Consider the following 18,172-nt stretch of genomic DNA (forward strand, 5'->3'; position numbering starts at 1 on the left):
ACAGTTAGTACACAGTGAAACGAAACAACGTTCCTCCAGGACCAAGGTGCTACTGTACATGCAGCATAAACTTACAACATAAATTAACAGAGACACTAAACTTGCTAACCAAGAGGCCTAGTTAGCTGGCTAGCAGAGACAGGACAGAGAGACCTAACATAAATTACAACATAAATTAACAAAAACTAACTAGCTAAGTATAACATTTTTATAGACAACATAAAGTGCACGTGCAAATGTGCAAACAAGAGCAACAACAAAGTGACAGTGCGCAACCACGACATAACAGAACATAAAATATTGTCTTGAGGTAGTGGGTAAACATAAACATTCCTTAAAACAGCAGCAAGAATTGAGGAATTAGTGCAATTTTTTTTTGCACTAATTCCTCAATTGTTGTAAGTGTGATGGTCCTCTAGAAGTTCATTAACTTTGCTGTAATAATCTGCTGTATTCAAGACAATGGTGAATGTTCCTTTATCTGCAGGTAGGATGATGATGGTGTTATCTTTGTTATATATACAAAAATATGGAAAAATACCAGTCAATACCAGATAAGATAGGAGGATGAGATGACATGCTGAACCTGCACCTGAAACACCTGAAACCTGCAGTCTAGCTGGTCAGTGATCAGAGATGGATACACCACATGCATTAACAGCATTATTCATATGGAGCAAACCACATATTTCCCTAGTAAATAAAATAGGAAAATTATGTCAGATCTGAATCACTTTATTTGAGTAACATAATGATTTGTACAATTATGAAGTAAAGTAAATGCAAACTTGACTGTAGCATGTAACACTTTGCACTTTGTTCCTTTGAAGGCAAGTCAGACTTCTCTTACAGTTAAATACAAGCAAAAGCTAAAGGTGCGTGACATATGGACACATTTATAGAACGGGTTAGAATTTAAGTGTGACAAATATGAAAAAAAGGGCAAATACTTTTTGGCAGCATTTTATAAATTGACAGCAATATATTGTAACTGAAACTAAGAAAAACGTAATCAAGTTAATCATTTTTAGAAATCATGCCCCAAATTCTTATAAATATAACTGAAATTGAGATATAATACAGTCAGATGTAAAAGTTAGTACCCCCTCTTTTAATTTTATTGTATGGAAAAACAAGAGAATTAAAAAAACATGCAGGGAATACTAAGAAACCCCATGATTCAATAGCTTGTAGATCCACCTTAAGCAGCAATAACCTAAGGTAATTTGTGAAGGAGTCCAATGCTCTTTTTAGACAGAAGATAATTTCTCATAGCAACCCTTCCAAACGAACCATACTTGTTCAGTCTTCTTCTAATTGTGCTTTAATGGACTTTATCATTTAACATACTCATCGAGTCCTGTAGGGTCTGAGATGTAGCTGAATGTGGGTTTGTTTTGCTTTTTGTATTTTTATGAGCATTGCACGGTCTGATTAGGGTGAATGTGCTTGCATGTCCACTCATGAGAACAATGGCAGCTGTCTTAAATGCTTTTACTTATGAATAATCTCTGTCACTATAGAACACTGAATTCCAAATTGTCTGTAAATGGTTTTATACTGGCTCTCTGTAGCTGTCCACATCAGATGCTATTTATTTTAATGGCCAGTTGTGCTGTTTAATTTTTTTCTTAAATGTTTTGAAAATCTGGTCTGAAGATAGAAGTCTATGTAATTGGTCTACAATTACATATGCAATATGGTTTTAAGCTACTTAACTCATTATTCTGGTTATCAGGAAACTTCTGCATAGGCTGCACAGTTGAAATTTCTTAAGAAGAAATATTTACCTATTTATAAAAATGTTTGTACAATATTTGAGCTCTTGTATGTAAATTAAACCTTAAAAATTACGCTTTAAAAACATCTAACTGCATAGAGTTATTGAAGTTTACAATATTGATTATGCCATCAAGTTTAATTAAACACAAAAAATCCAGTGATGATTAATGACTTGAAAGAATGAAAATTCACTGGAACAAAATAAATGGTGCTCCATAAAAGAAGGAAAAGTGTGCTGCTGGTGTTCTTTCACAAAAAAGTCAAAGTTAATAAATTTTTTAAGTACAATCACAGGCAAAACATTAATAATAAACATTCGTTTAACATCATGCAATGTCTCAGCGATTGCACATTCATGGGAATAAAGAAACATTTTTCCACACTGTTGATAAGAATTCTCTAGTGTGAACACGTTGGTGTCGTCGGAGATGATCCTGTCGATTAAAAGTCTTTTCGCACTCTGAGCAGTGATACGGCTTGTCTAAAGTATGAATACGCTGGTGTCGCTTGAGATCACCCTGTCGGGTAAAGCTTCTTTCACACTGTAAGCAGTGATATTGTTTCCCACCTGTGTGAACATGCTGATGTTTTCGGAGATTATTCTGGTCAGGAAAGCTCTTCCCACACTGTGAGCAGTGATATGGTTTTTCCCCTGTGTGAATGCGCCGATGTCGTTGCAGATCACTTTGTTGAATAAAGCTCTTTCCACACTCTGGGCACTGATAAGGCCTCTCTCCAGTGTGAATGCGCTCATGTTTCTGGAGACGATCCTGTCGATTAAAACTCTTTCCACAGTGAGAGCACTGATACGGTTTCTCTTCGGTGTGAATGCGCTGGTGTTTTTGAAGAGTACTCTGATGAGTAAAACTCTTCGCACACTGTAAACACTGATATGGTTTCTCTCCTGTGTGAATGCGCTGGTGTCGTTGAAGATCACCGCGTTGATTAAAACTCTTCTCACACTGCGAGCACTGATGTGGCTTGTCTCCAGTGTGAAAGCGCTGGTGTTGTTGGAGAGTACTCTGATGAGTAAAACTCTTTCCACACTGTGAGCACTGATACGGCCTCTCTCCAGTGTGAACACGCTGGTGTTGTCGAAGGTGATCCTGTCGAATAAAACTCTTCCCACACTGCGAGCAGTGATACGGCTTCTCTCCTGTGTGAATGCGCTGGTGTTGTTCGAGACAGTCCAGTCGACTAAAACTCCTTCCACACTTTGAGCAGATATATGGCTTCACTAATTCGTGGATGTGCTGGTGCTGCTGGAGACCGTCCTGTCGATTAAAACTCATTCCACAATGTGAGCAGTGATACGGCTTCTCGCCAGTGTGGACTCGCTGGTGTCGCCGAAGAACACTCTGCAGATTGAAACTCTTTCCACACTGTGAGCAGTGATACGGCTTTTCTCCAGTGTGAACGCGTTGGTGTCGTTGGAGAGTATACTTCTGACGGAAGCTCTTCCCGCATTGTGAGCAGTGATATGGCTTCTCTCCTGTGTGAATGCGCTGGTGTAGCTGGAGATGCCTACTCTGACTAAACCGCTTTCCACATTCTGGACAGGGATATGGCTTCTGCCCTGTGTGAATGCCCTCATGTTTTTGGAGAAGATCCTGTCGATTAAAACACTTTCCACACACTGAACAGTGATGTGGCTTTTTTCCTGCAGAATTGCACTGGTGTGTTTTGAGGGCCTCCTGATGGCTAAAACTCATTCCACAGTCTGAGCAGTAGTGTTTTTCTTTCTGTAAACCATTAAGACTATCAGATGATGTTGGCTGACCACTGGAGCCTTTGGATGGAATTTGAAGCTCATATTTAATCTCTCCTGATTCATGCAGTCTCGCATCCTCTTTGTTGTGACATCTTTCCATGTGTTTTTCTAGGTAAATTTGAGATCAGTAGGACAAAAGAAGAAAAAGACTTGTGACACAGCGCTGTCTGGAGAAGTGAAATAAGAAAAAATTCAGATTCTAAACAAAGAACGAGAATACTATAACACCACTACCCAGGGAATATGTGTTAAGTGTTAAGGATTAGGCAAAACATTTAAGATGGCTCTGGGTGTGTGTTAATCATATCATAGGATTACCACCAGGGACTGGTGGTGGTGTCTGGGATGAAAAACACTTCTGTTTAAGTGACACTTCACTCAACCCAAAACCAACATTTCCTGAGCAAACGTTTGATCGTTTATGATCCGCCACACTTGCTTTAATCAAAAGGTACAGGTCATAAAAAACTAAAAAAATATGGAACAATCTTTAAGTACTGGTTAACTACCCAGCGGTAAAAGAGGAGTAAATCTTGGGGTTTATGAATTCATGGAAGTTATATATAGTTTGATAACATGCATATTAATTAGTCCTCATGGATGATAAAATGCTACTCCCTAATCTGGGGGAAAAACATCAAGTGACAGGACTTCTCCAGTTTACAAATATAATTAAATAGAACTAAATAGATTTGCAGTATGGATGGACTTTACCATTAGTGAAACACTGTTTGTTCCAGCGGTAATCAAATGCAGGACCGAGTTCTTTGGCACTCTCATCTTCATACCACGCTAAGAGCTCTTGTCCTGGGTTAATGGGTCGACAGCAACGAAACAGAATACCCCCTCGATACTGAAATGCCACAAGATTCTGTTCTTCATCATTACGGGCACAATTTACATACCTGAATGTGGGAAAGTTGAAAGAAAAGGTCAAAGTTAGGCCAGAGATCTAACCTAGATCAGATTAAAGTTTTAAGGGGGAGACATCAGTAAAATGAGAGATACATTTATTGACACACTTTAGCAACTGAAATAAAAACCAATGACTAAATAATGACCATGCAATCGATGTATTCCTCACCTAATCCAATTCACATACATTTCTCTTTTGGCATCTATGTACTCTTCACACTGCCTGCTTCTGCATATCTGTATGAAAAAATTACACATTTACATTGTCATTGCTTCAAACTTCTGCAATGTTGCAACATTTATTTTCATCCAGAGGTAATTCTTAAGAAAGTAAGTTGTTGTCTGCGATCTTGAAGTAATGATAGGAATGTCTAACTCTCTCACTGTCTTCTCCAGTAAATCCCCAACACTCTGAAATGGAGTTAAGGTAAGAAATCTGTGGTGTCCAGTTCATGTGACACAAACTTCCTCAAATAACCAACTCACCACCCAGGAGTATCCACTGCTCACGGCTTCCTCTCGCTCTACCAGCTCTCCCTGGTAGGGTCCGAAGTGCGCCCCTAGTGGAACGGTCTCCCCCTTATTAAACACTCCCAGGCCTGCGTCAGGGATGCCGGACTCCCGAATCTCTAGCCCATGCGGAAGAGTGCATCTGGCTCGGTCAGAGACCCCCATTGGAGCAGGGGTATCAGGGATAAAGAGGGGCGCACCATGAACCTCACACTTGTTGAAGAAGAAGGATTTGCAAAGCTCACAGTCTGAGAGTAGAAAAAACACAATGGCATAATATAATACCAGAATGTGTATGGGTTGAGATTATGTATTATCAGAACACAGTGCTGTCTACAATTATTGGCACTTATAAATGGCCATATTATATATGGCCCCTTGTAAAGATTAGTAAAATGAGCTAGATTATTACAAATAGAATTTATATTTTTAGGAAAAAACCCACACCCATTTCAAGGTTAAACCCCAGTCCACTCATGCCAGTTTTAGGGCATCACACATTCACTCCCATATGTACTTGTTCTTCTTTGTCTTTCGGCTGTTCCCTTTCAGGGGTAGTCACAGCGAATCATTTGCTTCCATCTAACCCTATCCTCTGCATCCTCTTCTCTCACACCAACTAACTTCATGTCCTCTCTCACTGCATCCATAAATCTCCTCTTTGGTCTTCCTCTAGACCTCCTGCCTGGCAGTTCCAACCTCAGCATCCTTCTACCGATATATTCACAATCTCTCCTCTGAACATGTCCAAACCACCTCAATCTGGCCTCTCTGACTTTATCTCCAAAACATCTAACGTGGGTTGTCCCTCTGATGAACTCATTCCTGATTCTATCCATCCTTGTCACTCCCAAGGAGAACCTCAACATCTTCAGCTCTGCTACCTCCAACTCTGCCTCCTGTCTTTTTCTTCAGCGCCACTGTCTCTAAGCCGTAGAGCATCGCTGGTCTCACCACTGTCCTGTACAGCTTTCCTTTCATGCTCGCTAAGACTCTTTTATCGCACAACACACCTGACACTTTTCTTCCGCCTTTCCAACCTGCCTGTACCCGCCTCTTCACCTCCTTTCCACACTCTCCATTGCTCTGGACCGCTCACCCTAAGTACTTAAAGTCCTGCACCTTCTTTACCTCTGCTCTCTGAAGCCTCACTGTTCCTCTTGTGTTCCTCTCATTCACACACATGTATTCTGTCTTGCTGCGGCTAACCTTCATTCCTCTGCTTTCCAGAGCGTACCTCCACCTCTCCAAATTTTCCTCCACCTGTTCCCTGCTCTCGCTACAAAGCACAATGTCATCTGCAAACATCATAGTCCATGGAGACTCCTGTCTAACCTCATCTGTCATCCTGTCCATCACCAAAGCAAATAAAAAGGGGCTTAGAGCCGATCCTTGATGCAGATTCATATGTAGTTGTTGAACATGGTAAATAAACCCCTATTACATTTTTAGTGCACTGAGAGTGCGTGTGTGTGAGATACTGTTACTGAACTTCACAGAGTGTCTGATGTCTTACAGAGGTTCTGTTTGTGATCAGGATCTTCCTCTTTAATGGAGATAACTTCAGGAGTGTTGTCGAGGTCGTCTTCATGGTTGGAGATGTTCAGTTCCAGCGGTTCCTCTTTTTTCACACAGACTTCTAAAGCTTCAGATATTCCTCTGTCTGACGTCTCAGCTTTCACGTCCTCACACAGCTACAGATCAAACAATAACACTTTGTTGGATTATTTAAGATTAATTCAGTTTGGGTAGTCTTTAAACACGCATGCAATAAAAGGATGTGTTTATTATACCCTCGGTCTGCACGATTAGTTTATGGTCATCAGAAAGATTCACAATAGTTTATAAAGAAAAGACTTTAGACTTAGTTTTAGTAAAAAGAAGAAAAAAAAGAAGCAGGACAGCTTAAAGTCTAGCAGTGAAGTGAGGCAGTAAAGCAGCACAAACACCTGTTAAACTTTAGTTTTATTCATATTATTGTGTGAGCTTTACCTGGGAGTGAGAAGGATCAGACGGTCCAGACGTCCTGCAGAAGCGCTGTCTGGTGTCTGCTGGACTCATTACATCACCTCCAAACACTGACTGAGGACATGAATCATATTTGACATTTCCATCAATAAAGGTTTAAGCAAAAACAAGAGGAAGATTTCAAGCTGATCATAAACACTTAAAACCTCACTAGTCATTTATTTTAATTGCACAGATCCCAGGGTTGGATTAGATAAATGCTGGTCCATGGGGAGGCATTTCAATTAAGACTGAATCACAGAGCTAATAGGACATTAATGGAAATTTGGTGTAACATCCAGTTAGCTCATCCAGCTAAAGCTAAGAATGCCATGGAGGGATTTTTCTTTCCTGGACGTTGGAGTGGAGATGCAGCTCGTGTGCTCTTTACTGCCGCTTACTGGTGAAGCGCGGGATAGCAGGAACAGCCACACGGCGGATAACATACACCGCCTAGTGGTCAAAACTAGAATCGCACACGTTAGGATTCCCTTCAAGTTCAAATTCAAATTCAAATTTTATTTGTCACATACACAGTCATATACAGTACGATATGTAGTGAAATGCATAGTGACCTTAAAAAGATAATTAAAACTTATTATAAGAAATAAATATGAATAAAAGAAATACAATAGAAAAATGAAATTTAACTAGGATAAAAATAGAACTAAAAATAGAAATATGCTGTACATAAAAATAGAAATAAAAATATACTGTAGAACATTTACGAAATTTTAAAATTTGTTAAATAAAAAGATGGTGGGCAAATATGCATAAATAAGTGTCTTATTAAGGTGCCATTATTAAAATGTCTTTAAAGTGTCGTTCGTTTAGGTTTAATATACAGGGTTATCCTCTTTAACTACATGATATATTTTTTTATTTATTTCTTTTTTACTTCCTAACAGTATGATGTAATTTGTATCCTTATGTTTGTATTATTGTCCCATTTTTTTCTTTTTATTGAAAATTCTATTTTTAGTTTAATTGTATTCTCTTTTGTAGTGGACTCATTCTATTCTATTCTATTCTATTCTATTCTATTCTATTCTAACAAACTTATCGGTGACTAACAGTTGTATAAGATTTCCCATGATTTCCCATACTGTGTATGGTTGTGTACATGACAAATAAATGTTAGAATTTATAGGGAAAAAAATTAGAATTTATCTTTAAAAAAATGAGAGTGCTTCTACAACATTACGTAACAGAATTCTGTAGGATAATATTTTGCCGGAGAAGAAAGCATCCCAACTTGGTGCTCTGGGATCGGCTTGCCTGTGAGGATCCAGGCGAACAAACCCGAGACCAAATCTTTGTAATTAAGTATAAAATTTTAATTTTTTAAAAATACTTACTAAAGCATTGTGGACTTAATAAGCCGTGGGAACAAGGTACCATAAAGTGTGGGAATGAGATATTATTCAATTTCATTCAATTTTATTTGTATAGCACTTTTAACAATTTTCACTGCCGCAAAGCAGCTTTACACAATTAAAAGAATTATTTAAGTTTGTATGAGATGTGAATGTGTGTGAATCAGAATGATCAGTTTGTCCCTGGTGAACGAGCCGAGGACGACAGTGGCAAGGAAAAACTCCCTGCGATGGTAATAGGAAGGAACCTTAAGAGGAACCAGACTCAACAGGGAACCCATCCTCATCTGGGTGATAACGGACAGCAGGGATTGATCTGCACTCATACTGTGTGAGACTGGAAGTTATTGGAGACTCATGTAGACTGTAGGAAAGTCCAGTCCTCACAAGTCCTCAGAGAACAGGACAGGACCGTCTTTATGTTATATCATGTTGTGGTAATGAGATCATTCATGCCCCAGATGAGGGTAATTATCCATCTATAACAGTTATAAACAAAGATCTATAAAAATGTGTCCATGTATCACAAGAGGCTAAATGCTATGTGGTTATTAAGCTGAGGCCACAACATAGTATCTCGTTTCCTACTTTTAAACACTTAACTAACTGCAATGCAATTTCAATCCTTAAATTAAAAAAATAAATGACTCTCATTGTCTCAGTCCTCCCTCAGTTGGTTGTTATTGGTGCTCTGTGGCGGGCTCGAGCTCCTTCCAATATGGCGTCCGGGTCTGACGGAAACGTCCGCCATATTTATGCTCGTGAACGCGTTCGTTCTTTCCATTCCTCCAGTCCGTTAGGTGGCGGTAAGACACAGACACAGAAGAAGAAAGAAGAAGAAGAGGAGCTGTTTATTTTTTTCCCCTCCCCTCCTCCCGCTCTGGTTATAATGCCTAGTTACCCAGCCGGGGCAGAGTCGCGCTGCTTCTGCCTGCGGTTTGACAGCGAGGGGTTAATCCGATCGGGTTATAAATAACAATAACAACAACAACAACAATAACAACAATAATAATAATAATAAGAAGAAGAACATCTGGAGGGGAGGAATCCATAAATCCAGAGGTGAGTTAAAGAGAAACTGATTAGGAAACAGTTAAATGTCTGATAACTGGCTTTAAACCTTATAAATAAATAAATAAATAACTAAAATCAGTCCTGTCCTGTAATGTGCTCCAGTCCTCATGTCAGTCAGGTGAATAGATTGTCTGGTGTGACTCCTGACATGTCTGTTCTGCCAGTGCCAGCTCTGATTACGGTGCAGAATGTGGGGCAAATTCAGCTGACTGCAGTTTTATTGCCCCACAACACCCTGGACCGTGACACCGCCCCCAGAGGCTGGTAAGGCTGGACTCACCAGGTCACATGACCCTCCTGTCCTTCGCTCCAAAGTCCAGGCTTCATGCTCTCTAGCAAACTCAAGCCTTTTCCTTCCTGATGAGTCTCACCAACAACTGGCTCTCTTACACACACACACACACACACACACACACACACACACACACACACAGATGTTTAGTCCTAATCCTGTGAGTTCTCATTACATTCTGTGTGTGTGTGTGTGTGTGTGTGTGTGTGTGTGTGTGTGTGGAAATGCTCTTGGTTTCATCCTTATTAAACAGTTCTGCGATTGATTTCCACGTAAATGAGCTTCATGCATGATTTGTTTTTGTTTGTTTACGACCGCGCGTCTTCAGGGTGAGAGTTCAGCACTATCCCTCCAGGTACGGTAAACTTTATCTCTCGTTCTTTTGTTCCTTAATACAATCAGTAATTGCACTCTTTGTTAGATAAAAGGTAGTGAGAAACGCGTTACCGTGATATTTAATGCAGCTTTCTTCTTTTATTTAATTTGAAGTTGCGCTCGTGTAATTGAAGTTAGTTTGTGTTCTCTTGTATTTTTTTATATAAAAAATTGGAACAAACTACATTTAATGACCCATTAAACCTTTTTGTTAAAAAAAAATTGTAAGAAAAGGTTTAAAAGTGAAACAAAAATCAGGGGAAAATGTAATATCGACTCGGGATATTTACAAAATTATCATACTTATAAAAATGCAATTTCAATTATATGGCACCGTGATAATATCAGGCGGTGACTGGTGATTCCCATCCCTCATACAGTATATATGTACAGGGTGTCCCAAAAATGTCACCTCATTTGAAATATGAATATCTGACTAACTACAGCATGTCCTTGGCAGATGAAATTAATGTTTTTGTTACTCCCTGTATATATCGAGATATTTGTAAAATCATGATACTTACAGAATCTCAATACAAACTGTCCCTGAGGTATCTTGATAATATCGTATAATTATTTAGATTTATTATTACCATTAGCTAATTACTAATACAAGTACGATATAAACACAATACATAAAAAAATAAGTTAATGTTGTATACTGAATATTAAAGATACTATTTCTATGCAGTTTTTTGTATTTGTACATAAAAACTAAAAATGAAAGGTATTACTATGTAATATAGAAATGTGATTATTATTTCTTATTCATTGAGTATTTTAACATCTTAAATATTACCTTTGTTTAAAAATGATGTAGTAACGAATATCGCCCCATTAAACATGATACAAGTGAACAGCACACAGAATCAGACAAATTATAACAAATAAAAAACATACAATAATAATAATAATAATAATATGATTTTTATTTATCTGTGCCTTTCCAGATACTCAAGGTCACTATATGAAATACCGACAATCAATAACATTAATAAACATGGAATAAACCAAAAAAAAAAAAAAAGATAAAAGTCTTTGTCTTAAGATAGAGTTGGAATGTGACTTGAGTGTCCATGTGAGTCTTGAGAGGTAAGGAAGTGTAAGGTTATAGAGTGTGTGTGTAGGGAGGTGTGATGTGATGCATGTGGGGAATCTGGGGTCAGGATAGAGTAGAGCAGCAGAATTCAGAATTAATTAAAGTTTATGGAGGAGCTTAGGTGGAAGGTTAGACTGAAGTTAATTACAATGTAATCAATGTGTGCAATGACCTGAGCATGAATGAGAACAGCAGTGGTGGTTTATGGGGTGAGAGACGGGCTGAGATGAGCAATGTCGTGAAAATGAAGATTCTGAAAAAAAGTGTTGAGACTACACAACAATAAGAAATTATTAAAAGATCACCAGAAACTGATGAGCTTCTATCGGAATATTGCCTTATCCTTTAAACCTTTAAAAACTCAACACCTTAGTACTTTAGTATTTCGAACTGTAAAAAAAAAAGTTTTTGTGAAAAAGTTTGACCCTTCCAGGTTTTTTTCACATTTAAATAATAGATCATTAAACTAATTTTTGATAACCTGAGTAAATACAAAATTCAGTTGTCATATGATGATTTCATTTATTGAGGGGGGAAAACACTATTTGCCCCAATGTGAAAAAGTAATAGAAAGTATTAAAAATTATTTGGAGTGGCATAGTCAATGTCTGGACTTAAATCTGATTTAGATGCTGTGACCATAAACAGTTTAAACCCTCTGGTGTGCCTGAATTAAAACAATTCTGAAAAGAAGAGTAGCTCAAAATTCCTTTACAGAGATGTGAAAAAAAACTACATCACAAACGTTTGATTGCAGTTGTTGCTGCCAAGGATGACACAACCAGTGATTAGGTTTAGGGAGCAATTACTTTTCATATAGGGCCTGGTGAGTTTGGACAACTTTGGACTGCATTTAGTATTTACTCTGGTTATCTTTGTGTAATATAAAATTGGTTTAATAATCTGTGTAACAAATATGCAAACAAACAAAAAAAATCATGCAGGGACAAATACATTTTCATGGCACTCTGTATAGTTGCTCTTTACTTTGATAAGGTTGGCAGAAAACCTTTGTGCAAGGGGAGAGTCAGGCTTTTTGGAGAAATAAAGTTGTTTATCATCTGTTTAACCATGGGGATAAAAACAAAGTGGGGCCTAGGACAGAGCCTTGATGAACACCACTGCTGTTATGGAAAGACTTAAAGTGAAAGGTTTTGAGATAAAGTGCGTATTGATGGAACAAGGTGAGACTACTGATTCCAGGGGCATCTTAGTTGCTTAACAAAATATTGTGTGAACCCTTTTCAAAGGCTATAAGTTACACAAGAGTCCGACATCACCAGGCATTAGGAGATTATTGGTGACTTTTACTCATGCAGTTGCCTTACTGCTCTTTAGTATGGAAAAGATGTAACTCAGTCTCAAATCATTTAAAGAGTTTAATGTCACTAAGGTGAACATGTATAGCAACTGCTTTTTACTGATTTTTTTTTTTTATGAATGTGAGGTTTGAAATTGTGTGGAAATTCTTGAGTGTTGTTAGGGTTAGTACTAGGTTAATTTTTTGAAGTTATTGTTTTAAAATACGCTGCCTGGTCAAAAAAAGTCACCACTTCAGAAGGGTTGAATTATTGTCCTGCATCAAGGATTGAAAAAATTAAGCAGAATTAATGGAACTGGGTTAAGAACTGTCCAGTACATTATTAAACCCTATAAAGATTGTGCTGCACTCTTAACTTTGTGGAGAAAATGTGGTCAGAAAGATAATTATGAATAGAGAACACATAAATCATCTACAGTAAAAACCAGAGCTATGTTTCATAGTGAAGTAAGAGCACCCCCCCCACACACACACACACACAAAATGTGATGAGATTGAGACTAAACAGCTTTGTGTCCATAAGAAAACAACTTGTTAGTGAGACTCATAAGACAAAAACCTTCAGTTTGCCAGGGAGCATAAAGATTGACTCAATAGACTTTAAAGCGATGGAAAAAGGTCATGTGACCTGATGAGTCCAGACTGTGCCTATTCCAGAGCGATGGGCGTGTCAGGGTAAGAAGGGAAGCGCATAAAGCAATGCTACAATCATGCATAGTGTCCACTGTACAAGCCTCTGGAGACAGTGTTATAATCTGGGGTCATAACACTGTCATTATAATACACTATTTTTGTAGTGTATTATAATATGGAAAAGTTTTTTTCAGGAATAAATAGAATTAAACACAATTTGGGAATTTGTTTTGCAAAGGAAAATGATCCATGAGTTGACAATGTGAAGCAAAGAGTATCATCATTAACTCATAAAATCACTAAATCATTTTGCAGTGCATTTTATTCCTCTTATACCACATTAGTTTGGAAATCTGAATATTCAATATCTGCATCCAAAAAATAAAAATATGTAAAACAACCATTAAATTAAATATATTAACCCTGAAATAGATTTTTTTTTTGTGTTTCGTTCTGAGCGACACATCAATCTGATAAAAAAATGGTGAAAAAATAATATGTTCAGTAATATTCAATAGCTCATTGGGATATTAATGTTTTGTATTTTTAATGATAATGAGTTCCATATATATATTTTTTTAACATCAGAGATAAAGAACAACATGATGCCCATGAGTGACTCTGATAAAGACCTAACAACGTCTGGCCCTATGATCAGTCAAGAGGAACTGCAGACGGCTCTTCATCACTGCTCAGTGTGTGGAAAGACTTTTAGTCAAGTGAGCGATCTCATAGGACATCAGCTTCTTCACATTGAAGACGAGGCACAGCACTGCTCACAGGGCAGTTTGAGTTTTACCCAACAGAGTGGATCACAGCAACAAATCCAACCAGGTGAGAAACCGTTTATCTGCTTAGAGTGCGGAAGAAGGTTTACTCACAAGAGCACCCTGAAAACACACCAACGCATCCATACCGGAGAGAAGCCATATCACTGCTTGCAGTGTGGAAAGGGTTTCGCCGACTTAAGTAATTTCCAAAGACACCTCCAGATTCACGCGGGAGAGAAGTCGTTTCACTGCTCGGAATGTAACAAGAGTTTTAATCGGGAAAGTGCTCTCCAACAACACCAGCGCATTCACACCGGAGACAAACCGTATCACTGTGCACTGTGTGGGAAGACTTTCAACCACAACCGGTCTCTCCAGAGTCATCAGAGTATTCACCGAGGAGAGAAGCCGTATTCCTGCTCGCACTGCGGGAAGAGCTTTAATCGGGAGAGTAACTTCCAAACGCATCAGCGCATCCACACCGGAGAGAAACCGTACAGCTGCTCACACTGTGGAAAGAGTTTCACTCACCGGAGTGGTCTCAAAACACACCAGCGCATTCACACAGGAGAAAGGCCGTACCGCTGTTCAGAGTGCGGGAAGAGTTTCATTCAAAAGGCGATACTCCAGTATCACCAGCGCACACACACGGGAGAGAAGCCCTACAGCTGCTCACATTGTGGAAAGTGTTTTAATCAACAAAGTGCTCTTAAAGTGCACCAGCGTACCCACACAGGAGAAAGGCCGTATCAGTGTTTGCAGTGCGGGAAGAGTTTCAATCAGCAGGCTATACTCCAGTCTCATCAGCGTGTTCACACAGGAGAGAAGCCTTATCGCTGCCTGGAGTGCGGGAAGAGTTTTACTCAGAAAAGTAGTCTTCAGAAACACCAGGCCATTCACATAAGAGAGAAGCTGGAATAGTGCTGTGACAGTAACCGCACTTCTCCTGGTATTCGATCTCTAATCGGAATAATACCATCATGTGACCACCTCAACCGGAACAGACTAAATTAGAATGATGGGGGTGGTGTAAACCTTTGGTGGTATGTTCAGTAGGAAAGTATTAATGATCCATTTCTCTTGGTGGAAAATTGTCTGCATGTTTGCCCTGTGTCGTGGTAGCATTAAGTGACATGAGTTTCTACAAGGGAAATTTTTCTTCCATTCCTGATCGGTAAATCTGTAAGAACAGCTCTTTCTCCCACCAGTCCTTACTTTGGATTTTAAAACACTATATCTGTGGCAGGGGAAGAGCAATTCAGGTGCAGCAAAGCTTCTAACCAGTCATAGATGCAACTTGTAGAATCCGTTTACTGCCCAGTCAAAAGACATTCAAATATTATATCAAACCGCTAATATTTTATCAGATAAAGATTCTCAGTGGAGTTGAGGACTCTGTAGTGGCCAATCGATTTGTGAAAATAATGTCTCAAGCTCCCTAACCCCATTCTTTCACAATTTGGGCCAGATTAATCCTGGCATTGGCAACTTGGAACATGGCCGCGTCACCAGGGAAGAAAAATTTCATGTCATCAGCTGACCTCATTTTTTGGGGTACATAACATTGCCGGACCTAGACCTGACCAACTGAAGCAACCTCAGATCATAACACTGCCTCCACAAGCTTGTACTGTAGACACTAGGCATGGTGGGTGTATCGCATCATCCGCTTGTCTTCTTACCCTGATGCCTTCATCACTCTTTTCCAAAGCTCCACAGCCCACTCTTTATGCTCCCTGAAGCCTTTATCCCTCGATTAGCCTCACTGAGAAGTTTTTTTTTAGAGATTCACAGCTGTTTATTCCCAATCCCTTGAGTTCTCTTTACACTGTGGAAGGCTCTTACCTATTTGCTTAGTTAAGTCTAGGACGTGACCTTTTTTTTTTTTTTTTGGCCGGGCAGTGTATACTTCCAGCAGATTAAAGACTTCACAGCAGACAGAAGAATTTAATATTTCTATTATGATTTAATGCTTTGAGCAAGCAAATATAAATCGTATCAGATCAGCATCCATGTAAACAGTTAAACTGGTATCTGTAATCAGAATCATTTAATCATATTGAAGAAATACTGTATAGTCCTTGTAAAGATTGATTGATTGATTTTTAACAGCGATTTACTTTTTGAAGTAGTTTTTAGATGCATAAATGTACCAACACTGAGTAAAACTTTTGAAAATTTAAGACACACCACAGAAAAAAAACCCGCATAATTTTGAAAATGTATTCTTTAGTTAAGGAATTTTATTTTGTAGGTGAGATATGTGCAATTATTTTTTTGCAATGAGTATGTAACTTAAATACTTAAAAAAAAATGTATTGATGTTTTTAAGTAATTTCTGCTGAAAGTGTTAGTGGAACTGGGAATGGAATTCTAATATTCGAAAGAATACCAGGTTGGTACAGAAGCGAGGAAATTATGTTTATTAGTCTGAGAATATCACACTTAACATTATACATAATAATAAGAAATCATAGTAAGAGTTATAAGTGATAAGTGTCAGGTACGAGAGATGATTTAACATTTATTCATGTAGCATAATTCTTGAATTTGAATATGTGACTTGATTTTCTATACTGACATGGCTTTGACAATTATTCTAGCCATTACAAAATAGTTTTAAATGAAATGGCTGTGAAACAGACCGTGTGGATCTATGAAGTAATGCTCCTTCCTCAGAATGAAACTCTCCCCTGTAGCAGGCGAGGAAGCGCACATTCCCAGCTCCGGACATTAAAACCAGGAAACGACCCAGTAGAACACGTTAACCTGTCAGCTAAAATAAATAATCTGGGTGCTCCAGTGTCTCTTAAAATCACACCAGGTGGAACAGCACCCTGTGAACTAGCGCTCTTGTTCTACACGAAAGGCTGATAGCATTTGTCTAATTCGGACACACAGAATCCGCAATAGATGCGCCTTTAGCCTTTGAAATGTTTTAATCACATGGTCCTCTGCTGCATTGATGTCCATGCAGATGTATGATGTATTTATTTATTTATTTTTTTCAAATGTTCTAATTTTATGGTCTGCTAATGAAGGTTATGAATGAAGAAGAGTTGAGCTCATGATCGAAGCAGCTGCTTTCATCTCTGCTCTTACAGCAGTGTCATTATTCATTAAGCTAGTTTTGGAGAGTCGACGAGTTATTCAGCATAATTTCTAAAAAGGTCCTGCACGCACATGGTCAGCCATAATATTATGAGCACCTGCCTCATATCCAGTACATCCCCCTTTTTTGATACTAAAACAATGATGCACTGTGTGTTATGACTCCTTTCTATCGAAACCAACAACACGTAGCTCTTTTATTGGATCAGGTCAGCTGTTGCTCCCTACGTTCATCAGTGAACCTTGGCCGCCCATGACCCTGGCATCACTTCACCGGTTCTCCTTTCTTGAATAACTCTTGTTATGTCCTGACCCCTGCAGACCAGGAACATCCTACAAGAGCTGCAGTTGAGTTGCTTTGACGCAGTTGTCTAGACAGACGTCACAATCTGGCGCTTGTTAAAGTGGATCAAATCCTTACACTTGCCCATTTTTTTTCTGCTTCCAACACATCAACTTCAGGGACAAAAAGCTCACTTGTTGCCTAATATATCCCACTCACTTCCAGGTACTGTTGTAACGAGATAATGTAACTGCAGCTACTGTGACAAATGCCAAATTGTGACGTTTAGACAACAGGATCAGAGCTTCTCTAAAACTACAACGCTTGTGAGATATTCCCAGTCTGCAGTGGTCAGGACATACCCAAAGTGCTCCCAGTAAGCCAATGAACTGGTGACAGGGTCATGGGTGGCCAAGACAGCTTTTCATTGACTTTAACGATGGTAACACTATTATGCTAAAATGACTGAAGTTGCACATATAAATCAGCATTATAAAACATACATATAATAAAAGCAATTCTAACTTAAAAACTATGGAACTGTATGTTTCCTATATAGTTGTCGTATAGTGGATTGTGAAAAGCTGCTGTGCGACAATGACAATTTGTTAAAAGCGCTATACAAATAAAATTGAATTGAATATAGTTCAAAATTTTAAACTTGTCCAATTTGCCTTTACAGTGTTAGGAAGGTATTTTGCACCCTTTTCGAAAAGTTGCACCTGTGGCCTGGATTAAGACCTCTTGTTCCTCATAGTAGCTCATTTGAAAGTGGTTTATTAAATTAATCAGTCTGAAGTTTCCAGCGCTGGAGCTGCCCGTTTTTATGCACTTATAGTCTTTGTGTTGTACT

The 18,172-nt window shown here is 38.6% G+C and overlaps 2 protein-coding genes across 7 annotated transcripts; one reads left to right on the forward strand and one right to left on the reverse strand.

Annotated features, from left to right (window-relative positions):
• Window positions 1-734: 734 nt before the first annotated feature.
• Window positions 735-7,348, reverse strand: LOC128518131 (gastrula zinc finger protein XlCGF26.1-like). Of its 4 annotated transcripts, XM_053491254.1 has the most exons (7): window positions 7,158-7,348; window positions 6,971-7,060; window positions 6,495-6,672; window positions 4,955-5,226; window positions 4,638-4,705; window positions 4,268-4,458; window positions 735-3,661 (listed from the first exon to the last, which is right to left on the reverse strand). In XM_053491254.1, the coding sequence occupies exons 2-7, from the start codon at window positions 7,037-7,039 to the stop codon at window positions 2,136-2,138; spliced, it is 2,304 nt and encodes a 767-aa protein (XP_053347229.1). In that variant the 5' UTR covers window positions 7,040-7,060; window positions 7,158-7,348; the 3' UTR covers window positions 735-2,135. The 4 variants fall into 4 exon arrangements, with proteins under 4 accessions (XP_053347229.1, XP_053347228.1, XP_053347231.1 ...); XM_053491253.1 differs by having other exon boundaries at window positions 6,971-7,348; XM_053491256.1 differs by lacking the exons at window positions 6,495-6,672; window positions 6,971-7,060; window positions 7,158-7,348 and having other exon boundaries at window positions 4,638-4,879; window positions 4,955-5,094.
• A 1,929-nt stretch (window positions 7,349-9,277) lies between these two features.
• Window positions 9,278-17,851, forward strand: LOC128518310 (zinc finger protein 239-like). Of its 3 annotated transcripts, none has more exons than XM_053491361.1 (2): window positions 9,278-9,423; window positions 13,744-17,851. In XM_053491361.1, the coding sequence occupies exon 2, from the start codon at window positions 13,758-13,760 to the stop codon at window positions 14,844-14,846; it is 1,089 nt and encodes a 362-aa protein (XP_053347336.1). In that variant the 5' UTR covers window positions 9,278-9,423; window positions 13,744-13,757; the 3' UTR covers window positions 14,847-17,851. The 3 variants fall into 3 exon arrangements, with proteins under 3 accessions (XP_053347336.1, XP_053347345.1, XP_053347353.1); XM_053491370.1 differs by lacking the exon at window positions 9,278-9,423 and adding an exon at window positions 9,948-10,082; XM_053491378.1 differs by lacking the exon at window positions 9,278-9,423 and adding an exon at window positions 13,104-13,197.
• Window positions 17,852-18,172: the final 321 nt, after the last annotated feature.

Source organism: Clarias gariepinus, chromosome 1, assembly GCF_024256425.1.
Source record: "Clarias gariepinus isolate MV-2021 ecotype Netherlands chromosome 1, CGAR_prim_01v2, whole genome shotgun sequence".
NCBI classification, from domain to species: Eukaryota; Metazoa; Chordata; class Actinopteri; order Siluriformes; family Clariidae; genus Clarias; species Clarias gariepinus.